This window comes from Gadus morhua, chromosome 10 (assembly GCF_902167405.1).
Source record: "Gadus morhua chromosome 10, gadMor3.0, whole genome shotgun sequence".
NCBI classification, from domain to species: domain Eukaryota; kingdom Metazoa; phylum Chordata; class Actinopteri; order Gadiformes; family Gadidae; genus Gadus; species Gadus morhua.
In genome coordinates, this window is record NC_044057.1 from 11,751,439 (window position 1) to 11,770,505 (window position 19,067).

Sequence of the window (19,067 nt, forward strand, 5' to 3'; positions counted from 1 at the left end):
TAGTGGTCCACTGGGGGGGAGATAGTGGTCCAGTGGGGGGGAGATAGTGGTCCAGTGGGGGGGAGATAGTGGTCCAGTGGGGGGGAGATAGTGGTCCACTGGGGGGGAGATAGTGGTCCAGTGGGGGGGGAGATAGTGGTCCTCTGGGGGGGAGATAGTGGTCCACTGGGGGGGAGATAGTGGTCCAGTGGGGGGGGGAGATAGTGGTCCAGTGGGGGTGAGATAGTGGTCCACTGGGGGGGAGATAGTGGTCCAGTGGGGGGGAGATAGTGGTCCACTGGGGGGGAGATAGTGGTCCACTGGGGGGGAGATAGTGGTCCAGTGGGGGGAGATAGTGGTCCTCTGGGGGGGAGATAGTGGTCCAGTGGGGGGGGAGATAGTGGTCCACTGGGGGGGAGATAGTGGTCCAGTGGGGGGGAGATAGTGGTCCTCTGGGGGGGAGATAGTGGTCCACTGGGGGGGAGATAGTGGTCCAGTGGGGGGGGAGATAGTGGTCCACTGGGGGGGAGATAGTGGTCCACTGGGGGGGAGATAGTGGTCCAGTGGGGGGGAGATAGTGGTCCAGTGGGGGGGGAGATAGTGGTCCAGTGGGGGGGGAGATAGTGGTCCAGTGGGGGGGAGATAGTGGTCCTCTGGGGGGGAGATAGTGGTCCAGTGGGGGGGGAGATAGTGGTCCACTGGGGGGGAGATAGTGGTCCAGTGGGGGGGAGATAGTGGTCCACTGGGGGGGAGATAGTGGTCCAGTGGGGGGGAGATAGTGGTCCAGTGGGGGGGTAGATAGTGGTCCACTGGGGGGGAGATAGTGGTCCCCTGGGGGGGAGATAGTGGTTCAGTGGGGGGGGAGATAGTGGTCCACTGGGGGGGAGATAGTGGTTCAGTGGGGGGGGAGATAGTGGTCTAGTGTCTATTTATATAAGGACTATTTAAGGACTATTTATCCTTCATTATTAGTTGTTTGTTATTGCTGCCCTCCCTGGTAAACAAGGGAGCACAGAGGGTTCTGAGCACCCAGCGACCGCGCCCAGACTGGGGTCGTCATGGCGCTGTCGCGTTTCCATGGGAATATATGGAACGATGGAGACGTACAGTGCCACTGACATGGGCGTGGGTTCGGTTCCCTATGTAGCTCGGTGGGCGGCCAGGCCAGCACGACACTGGGTTATTGTCATGGGTAACAGTCCCTGTCTGTCCGGAGTAATAGACCATTATGCTGAGGTTGTCCCATGTGAGAAGAGACCATTCAAATTGGTACAGCTAAAATGGCCGCCGCTGTGGTCCTTTTGTGTCAGTTAGAGAGAGATTTATTCATTTATTTAAAAGGGACAGTGTACATTAATCGACATGTCCATTGCATAGGTCATGTAAAAGTACCAGATTTTATTAAAAAAATGAAAAAATCATCTGTAGTCCCTTATTGGGGCTACAGATGATGACCAGTGAATGATATCAGTATCATCAAATCAAACCTTACTTCATCTGCGTTGATTACTTGTTACTGTTTTATTTAAGAGAAGAGAACATGGCTCATATTGTAAACCTTATTCCATAACAAAAAACAAAACAAAACGCTCTTTAGACTCTGTCAAGCGAGCGTCACAGAGATAAACGCTGTCCTCGCCGAGACAGGAGCTGAGACCCAGCTCATGAATCTTTCACAGAGCGTAAGTCAGACCGCCGCTGTCTCCGCGCAGGAACGCTTTTCAACCCTCCACTTTGGGGCGTTTTCGTTTGCTGGTTGTTTTTTTAGCATTAATTATTCAACACGTGTGGGGCAATGAATTAATAAAATGACACTTTTGCTTGAATTTAATTAAACATTAAAAACAATGGTGTCTATAACCGCGGCTAAAATAAAGAAGGCTTGTTTATTTTCAGTACTTTGTCTTCCATATAAACTGAGCAGTAGCTATTATATAAAGTTCACAGTCTACAACTCCCAGCCTAAAGCTACTCCTAAAGTGTCTCCTCAATGAATGATTCGTTACGAAGAGTTCATTCATTTACAGCGTGTTTCCCTCCTGATGCTATATCACCAATCCCTGTAACAGAGTTCATATTGAGTAGAAGTCCTGGTTCAGTTCTGTGGCTCTGGTTCTGCCCAGGAACCCGGCACCTACTCACCACTGCTGGGGAAAGGAAGGCCGTTTGGAGATGTTTAAAACGCCCCTGATTCACCACCAGGTGACCCCAAGTTATCTTCAGTGACCTCACAAGCCAGAGTTTCCCCCCAGATGCATGCTGGGATAGATCCTACCCATTGGACCGTACCGTTGGGGAGATCTGATGTCACCTACAGCACCCGCTTTGAAATGGCAGCTGATGGTGATTCAACATCACACCTGGCGCTAAAGTAGGGGCCCCTTAAAGGTTGAAAGAGGACCTAATAGGGGCCTCTGGGCATCCAAGATGGAGTTTCTGCATCTACTTACACACACACACGCACGCAATCCCCCACACACACACACGCACACAAACAGGCAGACATGCACACACACGTGCCACACACACGCACCGACGCAAACACACGCACGCACAAACGCACACGCTGCAAACATGCACGCAAGCAAGCAAACACACACACACACACACCCAGACAGTTGCTGCTGCAGACGTACACATAGCACAGAGGTATAAATATTTCATAGCTGTTTGTTCCAGTCTGCTGGCCCTCAGCAGGGGGTATGGAACACACAACAGTGGGAGGTCTTAGGCTCACGACCCTTTTCTATAACACATCATTCATCAGCGATACCTTCCTTTGGCAGGAACGCACACTGAATTGAATTAATTTAATAACAATTAATTTAACTAGATATTATGTTTGTAGTCTCTAAGAGAGCTACCTGTCCATAAAAACTCAGTGATGTATATTGTTGTCTAGTATTACCTCATTGTCTACCATGTAAATCAATATTATGAGATGTAGAACAGGAGACCTTCTATAACTAGAGTTCTGAAGCCGTCCAACTGATTTATTGCTGAAGCAAAAGGGGTCAGCTCCACACTTTTTAATACCTTTGATGTAAATATGTTAGAGAACTCCATTGATGTACGTGTCAGGATTAATAATGAATCGTAGAGCAGTCTAGACCGTAAGACCATGTGTACATGCTCTGTGTCTCTAACACACACACACACACACACACACACACACACACACACACACACACACACACACACACACACACACACACACACACACACACACACACACACACACACACACACGCGTGTGCCTTTACTCGCATACACACAGATACACACAGACACACACACTTGTACTTGCACAGAAACAAACACACACATACACACACGCTTGTAATCACACACACAGATATATGCCGTTGTACACACACACACACACACACACACACACACACACACACACACACACACACACACACACACACACACACACACACACACACACACACACACACACACACACACACACACACACACACACACACACACAGTGTGTCAGTAGGTGTGTCGGTGGGGGGGTGAAGGTTAGGTCTACCACCAGTAGATGTGTCCTCCTTGGCTTCCTGTTTGGCAGGAAGTGTTTTGAACAAAGCCCTAGCCCTCAGGAGCCATGGAGGCAGATACCTTGCTCCGTCCCACACAGGAAATCATCTGATTCCTTTATTATTTAGTAGGCCATAAGTGTGGTTTCAATAGCACAACGTATTTTTGGAATTGTGTGTGATGCATGTCTGTCTGTTTTGATGCTCAGATTTGTATCGTATATTTTTGCACAGTATTTCAGCCAAATCAGGCACAATCAACGTTATCCTTAAGGTTACAAATCTGAGATTTTTTGTAGGCCTAAATATCATCGGCCGCCAGTTTGGGAACAAAACTACGTGTCCCACAAGGCTTTGCGCCGGTGGCAGGGCTGGAACGGGAGGCGGTCTGGAGGCGGAGGGAGCTGGAGGAGCACAGACCGCTTCAGTACTGAGCAGGACTGCAGAGCAGGCGGAGCCCCGCACCCGAAGAAAGGACATTTTAAACAGAAGGGGACGGACGTTGGATTGTAGATCTGGGATTGTGGATCTGGAAACAACTCAGCGGTCAAAGGGTTCATCTGAAACCCGCTGCTCCAGAGCTCCGGACCCGGGATTAGACCCTGACCTGCCGCACGGAGAGACCGACAGAAGGTAAGGAAAGGGAGCCGGGGCTGGGAGCGACGACTGAAACTATCGGATATAGAGAAACCGCTCAGCGATGGTCTCGCCGATTCAAGTTTAGTAGTTACGTGTACCACGGATGCGGTGGAAGTCGGGTTGGTGTGTGTCTCATGCCTTTACAAAGCTGGGCTCGGATCCACGGTGTGCAGAAACCCTCCTGTGCATTGGGGCTGAAGCCCCATGCAAAAGATCCGCCCCACCGCGGTGTGTTTGGTAAACACAGCCCGTCGACCTGTGCTCTGCGCCGGGTGGCGAGGGGTCGTGTCGGAGGTGGACGGCGAGCAGCGGCGGTGTAGGAGGAGCAGATGTGGGTGTTTAATGAGTTTGCGGTGCATGTGGAAAAACGCGGTGCTGGCTTCTCTCTCTCTCTCACACACACACACACACACACACACACACACACACACACACACACACACACACACACACACACACACACACACACACACACACACACACACACACACACACACACACACAGTCACCCCAGCTGATCGGGGACCAGTGAGTTAGACCCTGGGTGGAGTTGGTTTATTGCGTGTTATTATGTCCCAGAAAGCATTCAAGTTGTCGGGTGGAGCGTGGAGGAGGAGGGAGGGGACGGTGTTGTACCGTTTAGGACAAACATCTGATGGACAAACTGTGTGTGTGTGTTAGAGCCGTTGGATTCTTGTTTATCCTCGCCTCGTTTAACACAGTGAATGGTGTTAAATCACACACCACACGTGACCGGGGGTCGCTTCTCGTCTCATGGACGGTTCCTCTTCTTTCCAGGTCGAGTGTGTCGCGGTGGTCGTGGGGCCGCAGCAGAGAGAGATGCGTGGATCACCGGACCAAGCAGCGGTGTAACTTGGCCAGTCGCTGCAGCGGGTTTGTGAGCCCCCCGCCGTGCCTCCTCTAACGCCGACCAGCACTTGGCTCAGCCATTCAGAAACCTGCGGCTGAAGTCGTGGGACGTTTATGTGTTCTGCCTCAGTTTTGGCACTCAGTTTTTTTTATTATTATTATTTTGACCTAGATACTCAGACGAAACACCGCGAGGCCGGCTACTCAGGAGTTTCTCATCCTCGCGATAACAAAAGACGGACAGCTGCGAGAGGATTGTGATCTGGCGTCTCCGAACGTGAACGTGAACCAAAGCTCCGCTCCGCCCCGGTAAGAGTCGCCCTGAGGCCGACGGCATGGAGGTTCGCGTCGGGGGCGGGTCGGTGCCGGCGGAGGGGATGTGAGGGCGGCCGGGCCAGAAGGCTCCAATGAGCAGGTAGACCCGACGTCACCATGGCCCAGACCAGCCTTCTGCAGGGCAAGCGCTTCTACTGCCGCGACTGGGTCTTCCACAAGATCCAGCACTGTCTGCAGGAGAAGACCGCCGGGCCCCCCCCGCCGGGGCCCGCGCCGGGGCCGGCCCCTAGCGCCGCCCCGCCCCCCACCGGCCCCCCCCCCTCCACCTCCACCCCCAAGCCCGGGGCCCCCTGGGGGGTGCTGCTGGTGGGGGGTCCGGGCAGCGGGAAGACAGCGGTGGCCACGGAGCTGCTGTGGCCCACCTCGCCCCAGAGCACCCAGCGCGGGCTGCACCGCCACGCCCTGGCCTTCCACTTCTGCCGCGCGGACGACGCCCACACGCTGAGCCTCGGGGGCTTCGTGCGCGGGCTGGTGGCCCAGCTGGGCTCCGGGGGCCTGTTGCCCGGCTACGAGGAGGCGGTCCTAGAGCCGGCGGTCCAGAGCGCCCTGCAGCCCGGAGAGTGTGAGAGGAACCCCTCGGACGCCTTCAAGAGGTACCCGTCTGTCTGTGGACCCGTCTGTCTGTCTGTGGACCCGCCTGTCTGTCTGTGGAACCGTCTGTCTGTCTGTTTACCCGTCTGTCTGTCTGCGGACCCGTCCGTCTGTCTGTATACCCGTCTGTTTGCGGACCCGTCTGTCTGTGTACCCGTCTGTCTGTCTGTGTTCCCGTCTGTCTGCGGGCCTGTCTGTCTGCGGACCCGTCTGTCTTTGTACCCCTCTCTCTGTCTGTGTACCCGTCTGTCTGTCTGGTACGTGTCTGGTAGCTGTCTATCTGTCTGTAATAATAATAATAATAAATAAAATGTATATAGCGCTTAATATGGTACTCTAAGACGCTTGTCTATGTTGATGTATGTATCCATCTCACTAACGCTATCACTTAATTTATCTCTCCTACTTTCACCTGTAAGTTGCTTCGATAATAGTGTCTGCTGAATGTCAATCTATAGATCTATCTATATAGATCTATAGATTTTTCTGTATATGAATTCATGTTAGAAATCATGTTTGTTCTTCTCTGGTAATCCAGGAACGCAGCTCAAACCCCTCTTCACACACACACACACACACACACACACACACACACACACACACACACACACACACACACACACACACACACACACACACACACACACACACACACACACACACACACACACACACACAGCCTCTCCGTTTGAAGTCATGTTTTGTTGGTTTTTCCTGTGTGTGTGTGTTCCATATGGGTCAGATGGAAACAGTCTTTGACTGACCGACTGAATGACTTGTTAAATAACTAGCCTGCTGACTCTATTTGGCTTCTCTAAGTCTTCATCCCTACCTGTCTCTCTTTCGACCTACTGTCTATCTCTCTCTCTACTTACCTCCTTATCTATCTGCCTATTTCTCTCTCTTTCTCTCTCTCTCTCTCTCTTTCTCTTTCTCTTTCTCTCTTCCCCCCCCCCCCCCCCCCCCCCCCCCCTCTACCTGTCTGTCTGTCTGTCTGCCTACTGGCCGTGGTTGGGGGGTGGTGGAGAGGCCTGTCCGGACATGCACATCCAGCAACACGCTTTGTAGTCTGATGCAGGGCGCTGGCATGTGTAGTGCATGTGGGTCTGTGTGTGTGTGTGGGTAACTAGCAAGACTTGTCTACACAGTGCGGGTCAGATAGTAGGGCGTAGGGCGCAGGAATGCGGATGCTGAACACACACGCGCTGCTGTCTGGCCATCTGCCGGCTCTGGCCTCAACATGGCGGCCGCTCTGAGGTAGATCTATCTTGAATCGGTCAGACGGCTCTTCGATCCCCCCGCCCCCCCAACTGTCGCCCCTCTGGAGGAACTTGACTCTTCCATCGGCATAGGGTCGGCGCGGTCAGCGGGGCTTCGACCAAGTTTAACACTAGCGTCTGACTGGACTTCGACCCAAGCATGCATGTTATATTGGGCTTCAATCCCAAGACCAGTGTTGGCCTGGATTTTGATCCTAACATAAGTGTTGTATTGGGCTTGGATCCTATCACCAGCGTCTGACCGGACTTCGACCCCAACACGCGTGTTGTATTGGGCTTCTACCCAAACACGTGTGTTATATTGGGCTTCAACCCCAACACCAGCGTCGGACTGGGTGGGAATTTGACCCTAACCAAAGTGTTTGCCTAGGTTTCGATCCTAACATAAGTGTCGCATTCGGCTTCGATCCTATCAGAAGCGTGAGACTGGGCTCGGGTTTGACCCTGAAACCAATGTTTGACCTACCCAACGCTGCAGATTATCAACAGGTGTGTGTGTGTGTGTGTGTGTGTGTGTGTGTGTGTGTGTGTGTGTGTGTGTGTGTGTGTGTGTGTGTGTGTGTCCATCAGAACCGATGGCCTTCGGCTGTGCTTTATGGACCGATCCATGGTCGAGGGATGTTGTTTATGAAGCCAGAGCCCCTGTCCGCCCCTCCTCCCCTGACCCCTCTAAACATCAGACCGTGGTTTCTCCCTCCCTCCTCAGACCGCATTCCTGCCGCTGTCTGCCTGCTCTGTTTGTTTGTGGTGATCGCGGCGGCGTGTCGCTGCATTAAACCTGGATAAGGCTAACGGCAGGCTAACGGCACTCCAGATGCCTGTAGCGCCAACCGTTAGCTTCCCCACGCTAACCGCCCCACAACCGTCTAAACAGGTTATGGGGGGATGGGTTCTTTCAAAGACCCACTGTGTGTGTTTCGTGTTTGTTTCTGTGTGTTTGTGTGTGTGAATCCCTCCTGGATGAGTCTTTCTGTCGTGTTTTATGAGTCCTGCTTGGTTAATTTATGAGTCCGACCCTGTGTGCTGGTGTTTGGCCAAACAAGATCACGGTCTCTCCCCCGCCGTTTCACACTCCTAGCATGCCTTCCTGAACTGCTAAAAGGCTTAGCCGGTGTGCTTTGTCAGAAATGGGCTAATGCCACAAAATGGCTAAGCTAATCGCGCTAGGCTAATTACGCAAATCTTAAAAACACACTCTTAAAAGTAAGGGGTAGGATACAGCTTTGCTTTTTTCGGCAATGACTCGGCGTCAGCTAAGTGTTAGCTTAACCGACTGATACTTAGCTTAGCTTAGCCTTTCGGCATAAAACTCTCTCGTACTATTCGGGCTGATAACTTTTAGAGGTTGGTTTTGTTTCATTTCAAGCAGCGTTCCTTATTTCCCCTTATCTCAGGGCCATCTCTCCATCAATCCTTATCTAAAGTGTCCACAGTCCGGCCTTGTTCCAGCCCCAGACAGACTGGTCTGCCTTGGACCCTAGACCACCTTTCTCCTCGGGACAAATAGCTCCCACATCACACAGGTGGAATTTGCAGTCGCACACGTCCCCCCCAAAGCCCCCCCCCCCCCCCCCGTGTTTTTGCTGATAACACTATTTCATTTCTTTCTTCCATTCTCTCCGTCTTTTCTGCTAGCTTGCACCTTTCTTTCGGACGTCTAGCTGGGACTTTGTGCCAGTCTGTCTGTCTGTCTGTCTGTCTGTCTGTCTGTCTGTCTGTCTGTCTGTCTCTCTACCTGTCTGTCTCTCTCTCTCTCTCTCTCTTTACCTGTGTTTCTCTATCTGTCTGTCTCTACGTGTCTTTCTGTCTCTGTCTCTATACCTGTCGGTCTTTCTGTCTCTGTCTCTCTACCTGTCTCTCCCTCTCTCTCTCTACACCTCTTTGCTGATAACACTATTTCATTTCTTTCATTCTTCCACTCTCTGTCTTTTCTGCTAGCTTGCACCTTTCTTTCGGACGTCTAGCTGGGACTTTGTGCCTGTCTGTTTCTCTTTCTCTGTCTCTTTCTCTCTGTCTGTCTGTCTGTCTGTCTGTCTGTCTCTCTCTCTCTCTCTACCTGTCTGTCTGTCTGTGTCTCTCTCTACCTGTCTGTCTGTGTCTCTCTCTCTCTCTATCTACCTGTCTGTCTCTGTCTCTCTCTCTCTCTACCTGTCTCTCTACCTCTCTCTCTCTCTCTCTCTACCTGTCTCTCTACCTGTCTCTCTCTCTCTCTCTCTACCTGTCTCTCTACCTGTCTCTCTCTCTCTCTCTCTCTCTCTCTCTCTCTCTCTCTCTCTCTCTCTCTCTCTCTCTCTCTCTCTCTCTCTCTCTCTCTCTCTCTCTCTCTCTCTACACCTGTCTGTCTCTCTCTCTACACCTGTCTCTCTCTCTCTCTCTCTCTCTCTCTCTCTCTCTCTCTCTCTCTCTCTCTCTCTCTCTCTCTCTCTCTCTCTCTCTCTACACCTGTCTGTCTCTCTCTCTCTCTCTCTCTCTCTCTCTCTCTCTACACCTGTCTGTCTCTCTCTCTCTCTCTCTCTCTCTCTACACCTGTCTGTCTCTCTCTCTCTCTCTCTCTCTCTCTCTCTCTCTCTCTCTCTCTCTCTCTCTCTCTCTCTCTCTCTCTCTCTCTCTCTCTCTACACCTGTCTCTCTCTCTCTCTCTCTCTCTCTCTCTCTCTCTCTCTCTCTCTCTCTCTACCAGTCTGTCTCTCTCTCTCTCTCTCTCTCTCTCTCTCTCTCTCTCTCTCTCTACCTGTCTGTCTCTCTACCTTTCGGACGCCTAGCCAGGACTTTGTTGCAGACGCCACCATGGGTTTGGCTTAGCGCTGGCCCCAGGGGCCGCTGGCCATGGCCCCTCCACCTCCGCCGTCCACAAAGCCCGTTCTGTAGTGGAGCTTGTGGTCTGCTAGAAATATGCAAACGTCGGTGCCCCCCCCCCCTCCTCCTCCTCCTCTTCTCTCCAATCTCTTCATCACCCTTTCCCGAATTCTCCCTGACATTCCAAACATTTCCCCCTGAAAAAAAAGCTCTTGGCGCAACATGAAAGCTGTGTTCTGATCCGTGAGGCGCTATGTGTGTGAGGTGTGTGTGTTTGTGTGTGTGTGTGTGTGTGTGAGAGGTTTGTGTGTGTGAGCTGTGTGTGGGTCGGATGTCGCTGATTGCTACCTGGGCTCGGTGTCCATGCTGATGGCCACGTGCCAATTATTGTCACTCTGCAATCTAGGAAATTGTGCGTTTGCGAGGCTAAATATAGAGTGGATCGCTGTGAGCTGCGATCGTCCCAAGTGGTTTGTGTTGAGCTCTGACACGGATCGAGGCCTCGACCAATGGGAGGGCAGGGCCAAACGGTCAGGGTTCGGACCGCCGGCCGCTCAACTATTTAATAGGTGTTGATTGGTCCAGGCTGAAACCTGGCGGGACCCTTCTGATCCACTCTGTCCAGAATGAGGAGGGATCATATAGTACTTAGCATTGTGTAGCATCTTACCCTAGCTGTCTTTGTTGTATACGGGGAATGGGATAACCCAGTGATTCTGTACATCTTTACAGTACCGACAGCGCTATATATTTTTCCCTTACTTATGACGAATGTATTTATTGTTAGTGGCTTTGGATAAGTGTCTGCTAAATTCCCTAATTGTAAATGACTCATGAATGGAGGAATGAGGATTACGTTTTTAGTCCGAGGTGGAAGGATTCATTCTTTCATTAATGGTCATCTTTTGTATTTTGAAAAATTGTGTTTGCTTCTTACTAATTTCAAGCAGAACAATAATGCCTTAAAACCAAAGCATAAGGAATCATTTCATTTGAAATATTATTCCTTAACATTTCACTTTCTTGTTTTAAGCTGAGCCCAAGTGTGTGTGTGTGTGTGTGTGTGTGTGTGTGTGTGTGTGTGTGTGTGTGTGTGTGTGTGTGTGTGTGTGTGTGTGTGTGTGTGTGTGTGTGTGTGTGTGTGTGTGCGCCTGTCACTCCTGGTTCATCCTCTAAGATACCAGGCGACCAGTTCTCCGATGTGACCCGGGTTCTGAGGCACGTGGATCATTGGGTTCTGAGAGTTCTCCGGTCTGAGGGTTCCCCTGTGTGACCGGGTTCTCTGGTGTGACCGGGTTCTCTGGTGTGACCGGGTTCTCTGGTGTGACCGGGGCCTGAGCTGGGCTCAGCGGGGTCTGAGGGTTCACCAGAGAGACCGCTCCACGTAAACAAGCCACGAATGCCGTGGTGCGTGTGAGGAGCGGAGCACGGCTGGAAGGCCGGCTGCAGGGGGGGTGAGGAGGAGGAGGGGGGGGGGGGGGGGGGAGGGAGGAGAGGAGAGGAGGAGATGGGGGGGGGGTAGGAAAGGATGAAATTTCAGATTCCTTTGACGGGGGGCAGATAAGCAGGAATGCACACCTCGTCTGTGCCGGGGGCTGGGGGGGGATCAGAGGGTATTTATACTCTCAGCGGTGCTTTTATCCTTACAAACACAAGAATTAGCCTTCCTTGCGTTTATTTTATTTTGGGCCATACGTTATTTAGGGGGAAGCTTCTGGGGCCGTATTCACAAAGCATTTTATCTTACCGCTAGGAGTGCTCCTAACTCGCGCTAAAACATTTTACGTAGGAGTTTTTTCTTAAAAGTTATTCACAAAGCCGCTGAGACCTACTCTTACTAAGGATAAATCACAAAGAGTTAAATAAGAGTGACGCGCCGTTGCTATGGATTACGTCAATTCTCGTGCACGAGTTTAGAAGCGGTCCGTTCGTTGATTGGTTGTTCAGACGAGCCCACTGAATCACCGAAAAACAAGGAAATAGCCTAGGCTAGAAATTAATTCCTATTAAGTAGTTATAGTGCAGTTAGCAGAATACACGCATGATGACAATTTTGTGCAGACCACGATAATGACGTTGTAGCCTGCACGTTCAAGAGAGAGAGAAAGCAAACAATAAAAATACGTAAAATCTAAAAGAAAATAAATGTTACGAGCTACCCAAGTGTTGACTGATTTGTGCCAAGGTGTTTACCTAAAATATGTTTTCAAAGTGATCCCTAAATGCCAGTCCACTCGGTTCCACACGGCCAAATTCCTTGTAATGTTGATCGCCATCGCCATCATCATCATCATCATCATCATCATCATCATCATCATCATCATCATCATCGTCTGGCTGTGGAATGTTCCTCCGCTTGCAAAGGTTGTGTAGAATGGCACATACAGTGATTACTGTGCTTGCCCTCTCCGGGGTGAGGCGTATTTCGCCGTGGAGGACATGAAACCGACGTTTCATCTGCCCAATTCCTCTCTCCACAACATTTCGTGTATGTTTGTGTGCTCGCAAAGAGCCAATACGATGTGTTTTACGCAGAGGACTAAGCGTAATCTGCGTAATCACTTGCATGTTACACTTTAACTGTGCTCCCGGTTGTGGATTAAGGTAGGGTGTCTAGAGCCACGTCTTGCATGGATAGTCACTGTCACCCAGCAAGTGACACCCAACTCCTACATCTCAAAAAGCTGCCTCAGACCGCTCACCATTAAAATGCGCGAATCATGGGTAGCTGAAGATCCAGGCCACTTTGCAACAACATCCAGTAGGCTATGTTAAAATTTGCATCAAAAACAACCTGCGTGTTGATGGAATGCACTTTCTTCCTATTGACGAACACGTCCTCGTCTTTTGATGGCGCAATTATTTTTATTTTTTACAAGTTATATATTTTTTTTTATAATTTATAATTTTTATAACATTTAATTTCGGGAATAATCGGATTATTCATGTTAGTCGGGGATGTTATTGCATCGCGCATTAACTCCACAATAAGTTGAATACCCTAACATTTTGTCTCGCAGGCATTTTAAGATTCTTTGTGAATAGGTCTTACTGAGTTAGGAGTCCTCTTGAGGACTTTTACCCTGCGTTCACACCAAAAGATGCATTTGCTGCCCGAACGCGTTGACGCCTGAGTTTTGCGGCGCGTCAAATCAAGTTTTGCGGCGCGTCAAAGTTTTGCGGCGCGTCAAAAGTTGAAATATTTCAACTCGAGCAGCATTTGACGCGCCGCAAAATACGTGAACGCGCCCTTCGCCCGTGCCCGGCAGCGGGCACGGGCATGCCGCGCCGAAAATCAGATTTTGACGCGCCGCAAATCAAGTTTTGCTGCCCGTTTTCTCTGCAGCAAATGCTGCGGCAGCAAAGCAGCAACGCGTCTCTACATTCACTTTGAATGGGATCTTGACGCGCGTCAACTTTTTGCATCTTTTGGTGTGAACGCAGGGTTAAGCTCTCCTAGACTTAGGTGCTACTTTTAGTCCTAAAATACTTTGTGAATTGCTCTTAGTGAAAAAAGTTAGGAGTCCTAAATTTAAGAGTGACACGCCCATTATTTTTAGGAGTTACTCCTAAATTCGCCAGTTAGGACCTACTTTTAGCCCTAAGATCCTTTGTGAATACGGCCCCTGATGTTTAAATATTTTTTTTAAACCAACTTGTTCATTTCAACCACCTTAGTTAGCGTGCTAGCGGTTGTGTAGCGTGCAGTCTCTGTGTGTGAAGTGAGTTTGAATGTTATCACTGTCAAGTTCAACAAGTCTCATGTCTCTGTCTTCAGGGTCCATAACAAAGCGTTGTGCGTCATGGTCTAGACTCCACTGACTGTCCACAGCTTCCAGGCGGGTCGCTTGGTGTACATGAGGGTTTAGGACACTTTTTGGACCTAGCATAGCGTGTGGGCTCAACATCACGTTGTATTTATGAAAAGTAGTAAGAAAGTCTGACTAATATTCTGGCTGACCTCATTTTGAAGGAAAAAGGTTTTTATGCTTTGGTTTGGTTCTCACTTTTTCTTCAACACTCTCTGTCTCTGTGTGTCTGTGTCTCTGTTTGTCTCTCTGTCTCTCTCCCTCCATGTTCAAATCTTTCACGTTGTCTATCTCTCCCCCTCCCTCCTCCCTCCTCCCTCTCTCCCTTTCTCTCTAATGACCACACAGTCTTTACGAGATTATTTCTGCAGCACAAGGCATCATTTAGCTTCTTGGAAGCTTTGAGGGCATTTGTAATGCAGCAGATCTTGTTGGTTGGTCTCCTGTTTCAGCTTGTTGTCAGCTAAACGGGCCGTCGGGCCCAAGCTGCTCTCAGCTCTGCCAGTCAGGCCCAGATGTAGTGAAGTCTCTTGCTTCATCCAGGTTTTGCTTAGCTTTGCTCTGCCGGCTTGTGAGTCGATGGAAAGACGGTGTTCCTGTTGTTTCCGTTTTTTATTATTCCTGTTAGTCGGGGATGTTATTGCATCGCGCATTAACTCCACAATAAGTTGAATACCCTAACATTTCGTCTCGCAGGCATTTTAAGATTCTTTGTGAATAGGTCTCCTAGACTTAGGTGCTACTTTTAGTCCTAAAATACTTTGTGAATTGCTCTTAGTGAAAAAAGTTAGGAGTCCTAAATTTAAGAGTGACACGCCCATTATTTTTAGGAGTTACTCCTTCCAGTGTTGCCTTGTTTAAATTAGTTGCAGGATTCCACAATGGTGCGAACGAGCAGATGGAAATAACAATGAAGCATTTTACCATCATAAAAATGAATAAATCATAATTTACAAGAGTGCAATGGAGTAGAAATCAAACTAGCAACCTTCCGTGTGTGTGTGTGTGTGTGTGTGTGTGTGTTATTTCCAGCCAGGACACAGGCGAGGTGTAGGTTTTATCTTCTGTTTATGCTCCACGTCAACACACTAATGTCATGTCAACGTTCTTCTGCTGGTCCCCGGAAGACTGCGACTACGACGGCATGTCCGTCAACGTACACTGTGTTTCCTTTGTCACGTCTCCTCTCCTCTTCCTTCTCCTCAACCCCCAACCCTAACCCTTACTGCTCCTGATGGGCTGGCTGTCGCCCTGCGTGGTTGATTCCGCCGTCGGTGTGCGAATGTGTGAATGAATGGTTGTAACTCGCTTTAGATAAAAGCGTCTGCAAAATCCCCTAAATGTAATGCATCATGGGAGAAATAACACACCAGAAAGGGGCCTCATTCCCCTGGTAGCCATCTTCGATCCAGTGGTTCTAAACGCTAGCTGGGGGTGGGGGCTGAATCTGGAGTCGTCGTCGTCGTCCCCCCCCCCCCGTCCAGAACCCAGATATCTGCCAGGGGAATGAGGCTCGTTCCCCCCGACAACTGCCCGTCTCTCCAGACGGATTATCAGAATAACGTTGTGGTTATTATCAGCATTATGTTGAAACGCTACTTATGGCGTCCACACAGTGGCACAGAGAGGAGGAGAAACAACAAGGCTCGTTTGTAAGGAACGGCCGAGAGTAATGGCACCACGCCGCCTCCTCCTCCTCTGGTTGTGGCTCAGCATGAGTCAGCGTTTCTCAGTGGTCGTGTGGAGCTCAGCGTTTGTCTGCAAGCCGGCGTGCGGAAACAGCCCTCACACATCGATGGAGGGGGAGGAGGAGGAGGAGAAGAAACCTAAGGAGGAAGAGGAGAAGGAAGGTTTGGGAGGAGTAGTGTGTGAGGGAGAGAGAGAGACATAGCCTGTGTGTGTGTGTGTGTGTGTGTGTGTGTGTGTGTGTGTGTGTGTGTGTGTGTGTGTGTGTGTGTGTGTGTGTGTGTGTGTGTGTGTGTGTGTGTGAGTGAGACATGTCGGGCACTGCTCTTGTGTGTGTGTGTGTGTGTGTGTGTGTGTGTGTGACATGTCAGGACACACACAGTTGTCCAATAAAACGGTCCACTGTGTGAATTAGTCAGCTCCTGGCTGGGTGCCCGGGGCTGCCCAGACGCCCACCCCCCACCCCCCCTCTAAAGGCCACCGGGACGGTCGCCGTTGACGACGGGCTGAGCGGCGTGGCGTGGCCAACAGTGATGACTAATGTCATCTTCTTTGACCCAAACCCCCCCCCCCCCCCCCCCCCCCCCCTCCTCCCTGGTCTTAAAGGTCACCTGGCCTCAGCCTTGGCAGATGACCCCGGTCCGAGACCGGTGTGTGTGGCCCGCATGCCTCCGCCCGATTGGCTCAGGTGTGCAGTAGGGCACCGCGGGCTGGCCAGGAGGCGACCAATCACGTGTGGCCATTTCTCCTAGGTCCCTGGCGCGGTTTTGTGCATTGTTTTGTGGTTGTGCATCATTCCATGACTTCTGATTCCCCCGTCGCTCTGAAAGGAGCAGAAGAGAATGGAGCCATTGTTTAGTCCACTTGTAGACACACACACACACACACACACACACACACACACACACACACACACACACACACACACACACACACACACACACACACACACACACACACACACACACACACACACACACACACACACACACACACACACAGCACGCTCTGACGGGTTAGCCAGGAGGAATGTCCATGCACTGATTGCTTGTGTCTTTACCATGGCAGTGTGTTTGTGTGCGACTGTGTGTCACTGCAGTCTGTGTGGGATGCTGTGACCTTAAGGAAGTGTGATTTACTGTGCTTCCCAGAGACCGTTAACCATCACACACTCTGATTGGCCAAGACCCCGACCATGAGCCTGTGTAATTGGCCGGAGGCCTGGGAGACAGGCGTCTTTTCTCCTCCATTTGGTTTAAGATCAGCTTTGGAGCTTCTGGGATTCAGCCCCCCCTTCATGACCTTTCTGCTGTTTGTGGTTCCTCTGTTGACTTGGAGACTTCTTGTCCTTGGCCCTGTGTTGCTAATCCCCTCAGCAGTGTAGGAGGGAATCAATCCATAATCGTGATTCGAAAATATAGACTATAGCTCTCTTTATCAACCCCAGAAACCCTTAACGAGATTACACCAGGACCCGGATTAAAACCTCAACCTTTCGAGCACTCTCGCTCTCTCTCTCACTAGCCCTCGCTGTCTCTCGCTGTCTCTCTCGCACTCCCTCTTGCCCTCTCTGTCTCTCTTCCTCTCACTCTCTCTCACTCTCTCGCACTCTCTTTCTCTGTCTCTGTCTCTGTCTCTGTCTCTCTATTTGTCTCCCTCTCACTCTCTGTCTCTGTCTCTCTCTCCCTCTCTGTCTCTGTCTCTGTCTCTCTCCCTCACCCGTTCTGAGGGGATGAGGTCGTCCTCTGGCTCGCCGCTCCGTTTAAAGGTTACCGTGAAGATTACACCCATGGACCGCGCGCAGTAAGCACGATATTGATTCGGCGCCGCGATAATGTATCCTAACACATTCGTTGTGTGCGAGTGTGACCCAGAATACCACGGGGTGGTTCGCAGAGCGAGGGGAAGCATAAACATCGATGATATTAAAGCATGAAATGAAATCGCAACACTTTGAAATCTGCGGTGGAATGGCTTCGACCCCGTTGGGGTCCTCTGGAGAGACGCAGGTGGAATAATTCCGGCATTGATTTCAGCTGCTCGTCGAGCTCCGGACCAATGTGAGAATGGATGACTGATGACGTCACGGCCGGCTCCAGGTCTCTGTTTGGCTTCTTCTCCTTCGTCCGTTTAGGAGGAGATACGACTTTCAATTCTCTGGCTGATGAAAGCGGTCAAAGCTCAGAATAATGATTTGTGGTCCTGTTTTTTTTTCTCTCCTTCTCTCTACCATTCCTCCCCTCCCTCATTCCCTCCCTTCTCTCCCCTCTCCTCTTCCTCCTCTCCCTCACTACTTCCCTTCTCTCTCCTTCTTCCCTCCCTCTCTTTCCTCCTTCTCTCCCTCTCTCTTTTCCTCCCTTTTCTCTCCCCCCCCCCCCTCCCTGTCCCTCCCTCCAGGTGTGTTCTGCTGCCCCTGCTGAGCGTGAGGCCTCCGCAGCAGGCCGTTTTCCTGCTGGTGGACTCCGTGGACGAGGGCTGCCAGCTGGGGGACAAGGAGCACAAGTCCCCCCCGGGCTCCCCCAGGACCATCGCCGAGCTCCTGGCCAGCCACCACGAGTTCTTCCCCCCCTGGCTGCTGCTCGTCTGCTCGGCCCGCAGGCAGAACAAGGCCATCACCAAACTGTTCACAGGTCAGAGAGCTTCCTAAGCCTTTTAATGTTGACCACAATCAGAACAGGAAGGGGAAGTCGTATGTTTCCAAAGTGAAAGTCCCAGTGTTCGTCATGTTTTGCGACAACTACCAGGGTTTGATATTTATGACGGACACGGTGGTAAGGATGGTAGGGTAGGACGTTGGTCGGGGTGTTGGACTCCCATGTGAAAGGCTGCGGGTCCGAAACCCCAATGTCTGCAGTCTACCTCTTAAGTTCCCTTGAGCAAAGATGCTCCTTAATGACACGTTAAACAATTCACTGGGAGTCACTTTTGATTAAGTGCATCCCTAAAGCTAAAGGCAGTTGCGTTTTCCCAAAGTAAAAGTCCCCTCAATCTCATTATGAAGAGATCTACGGTTGTTTCTCAACAAGACCGCAGAGATATCAGCTAACAGATGGGGCGAGGACATGGCATGGATCTTACCTCGTGGTGTAGCGGTGATGGGGGAGGAGTCTTCATCTCCTCCTATGAGCCATCATTGACGTCTCCACAGAAAGAGGTTCAGCACCACCGTTAACCTTCCAGTTAGCAGCGTGAGTTCCGGAGACCTGGTGAAGCTCTGAGTAACACCGCTTCTCTGCTGGATGTGGAGGTGCTGTCGCTACGATCCGCCAGAACGCTTCCAGGCGTTAAACACATGCATCACGCCGCCCCCGCCATCGCCCCCGCCACCGCCCCGCTGCGAGGCTGTCCTCGCCTGCCTGATGAGCTGGCATGGACCTAATGGAGGAGCACGTAGGAGGGACGTCTCCGTCTCCACTCCCGCTCAGAAAACGGCAGAACGCGGGGGGATTCTGCTGCTTTCTGGCGCCTGTCGTTAGCGTTATTTGGTTTGGGAGGGACACTCGCTCAGGAAGAGCACGGTGACTGTTGGAGAGA

At 51.0% G+C, this 19,067-nt stretch overlaps 1 protein-coding gene across 2 annotated transcripts in view; it reads left to right on the plus strand.

Moving 5' to 3' along the window:
* Positions 1–3,931: 3,931 nt before the first annotated feature.
* Positions 3,932–19,067, plus strand: part of ankrd50 (ankyrin repeat domain 50) — a 40,630-nt gene continuing 25,494 nt past the window's right edge. Inside the window, exons 1-3 of one of the 2 annotated variants that reach the window (XM_030368178.1) lie at positions 3,932–4,160; positions 4,965–5,965; positions 17,931–18,163. In XM_030368178.1, the coding sequence (XP_030224038.1) occupies positions 5,469–5,965; positions 17,931–18,163 (730 nt within the window). In that variant the 5' untranslated portion in view covers positions 3,932–4,160; positions 4,965–5,468. Of the gene's footprint in view, positions 4,161–4,964; positions 5,966–16,449; positions 17,633–17,930; positions 18,164–19,067 lie in introns of those variants that run through there. The other variant, XM_030368179.1, reaches the window with a different exon arrangement.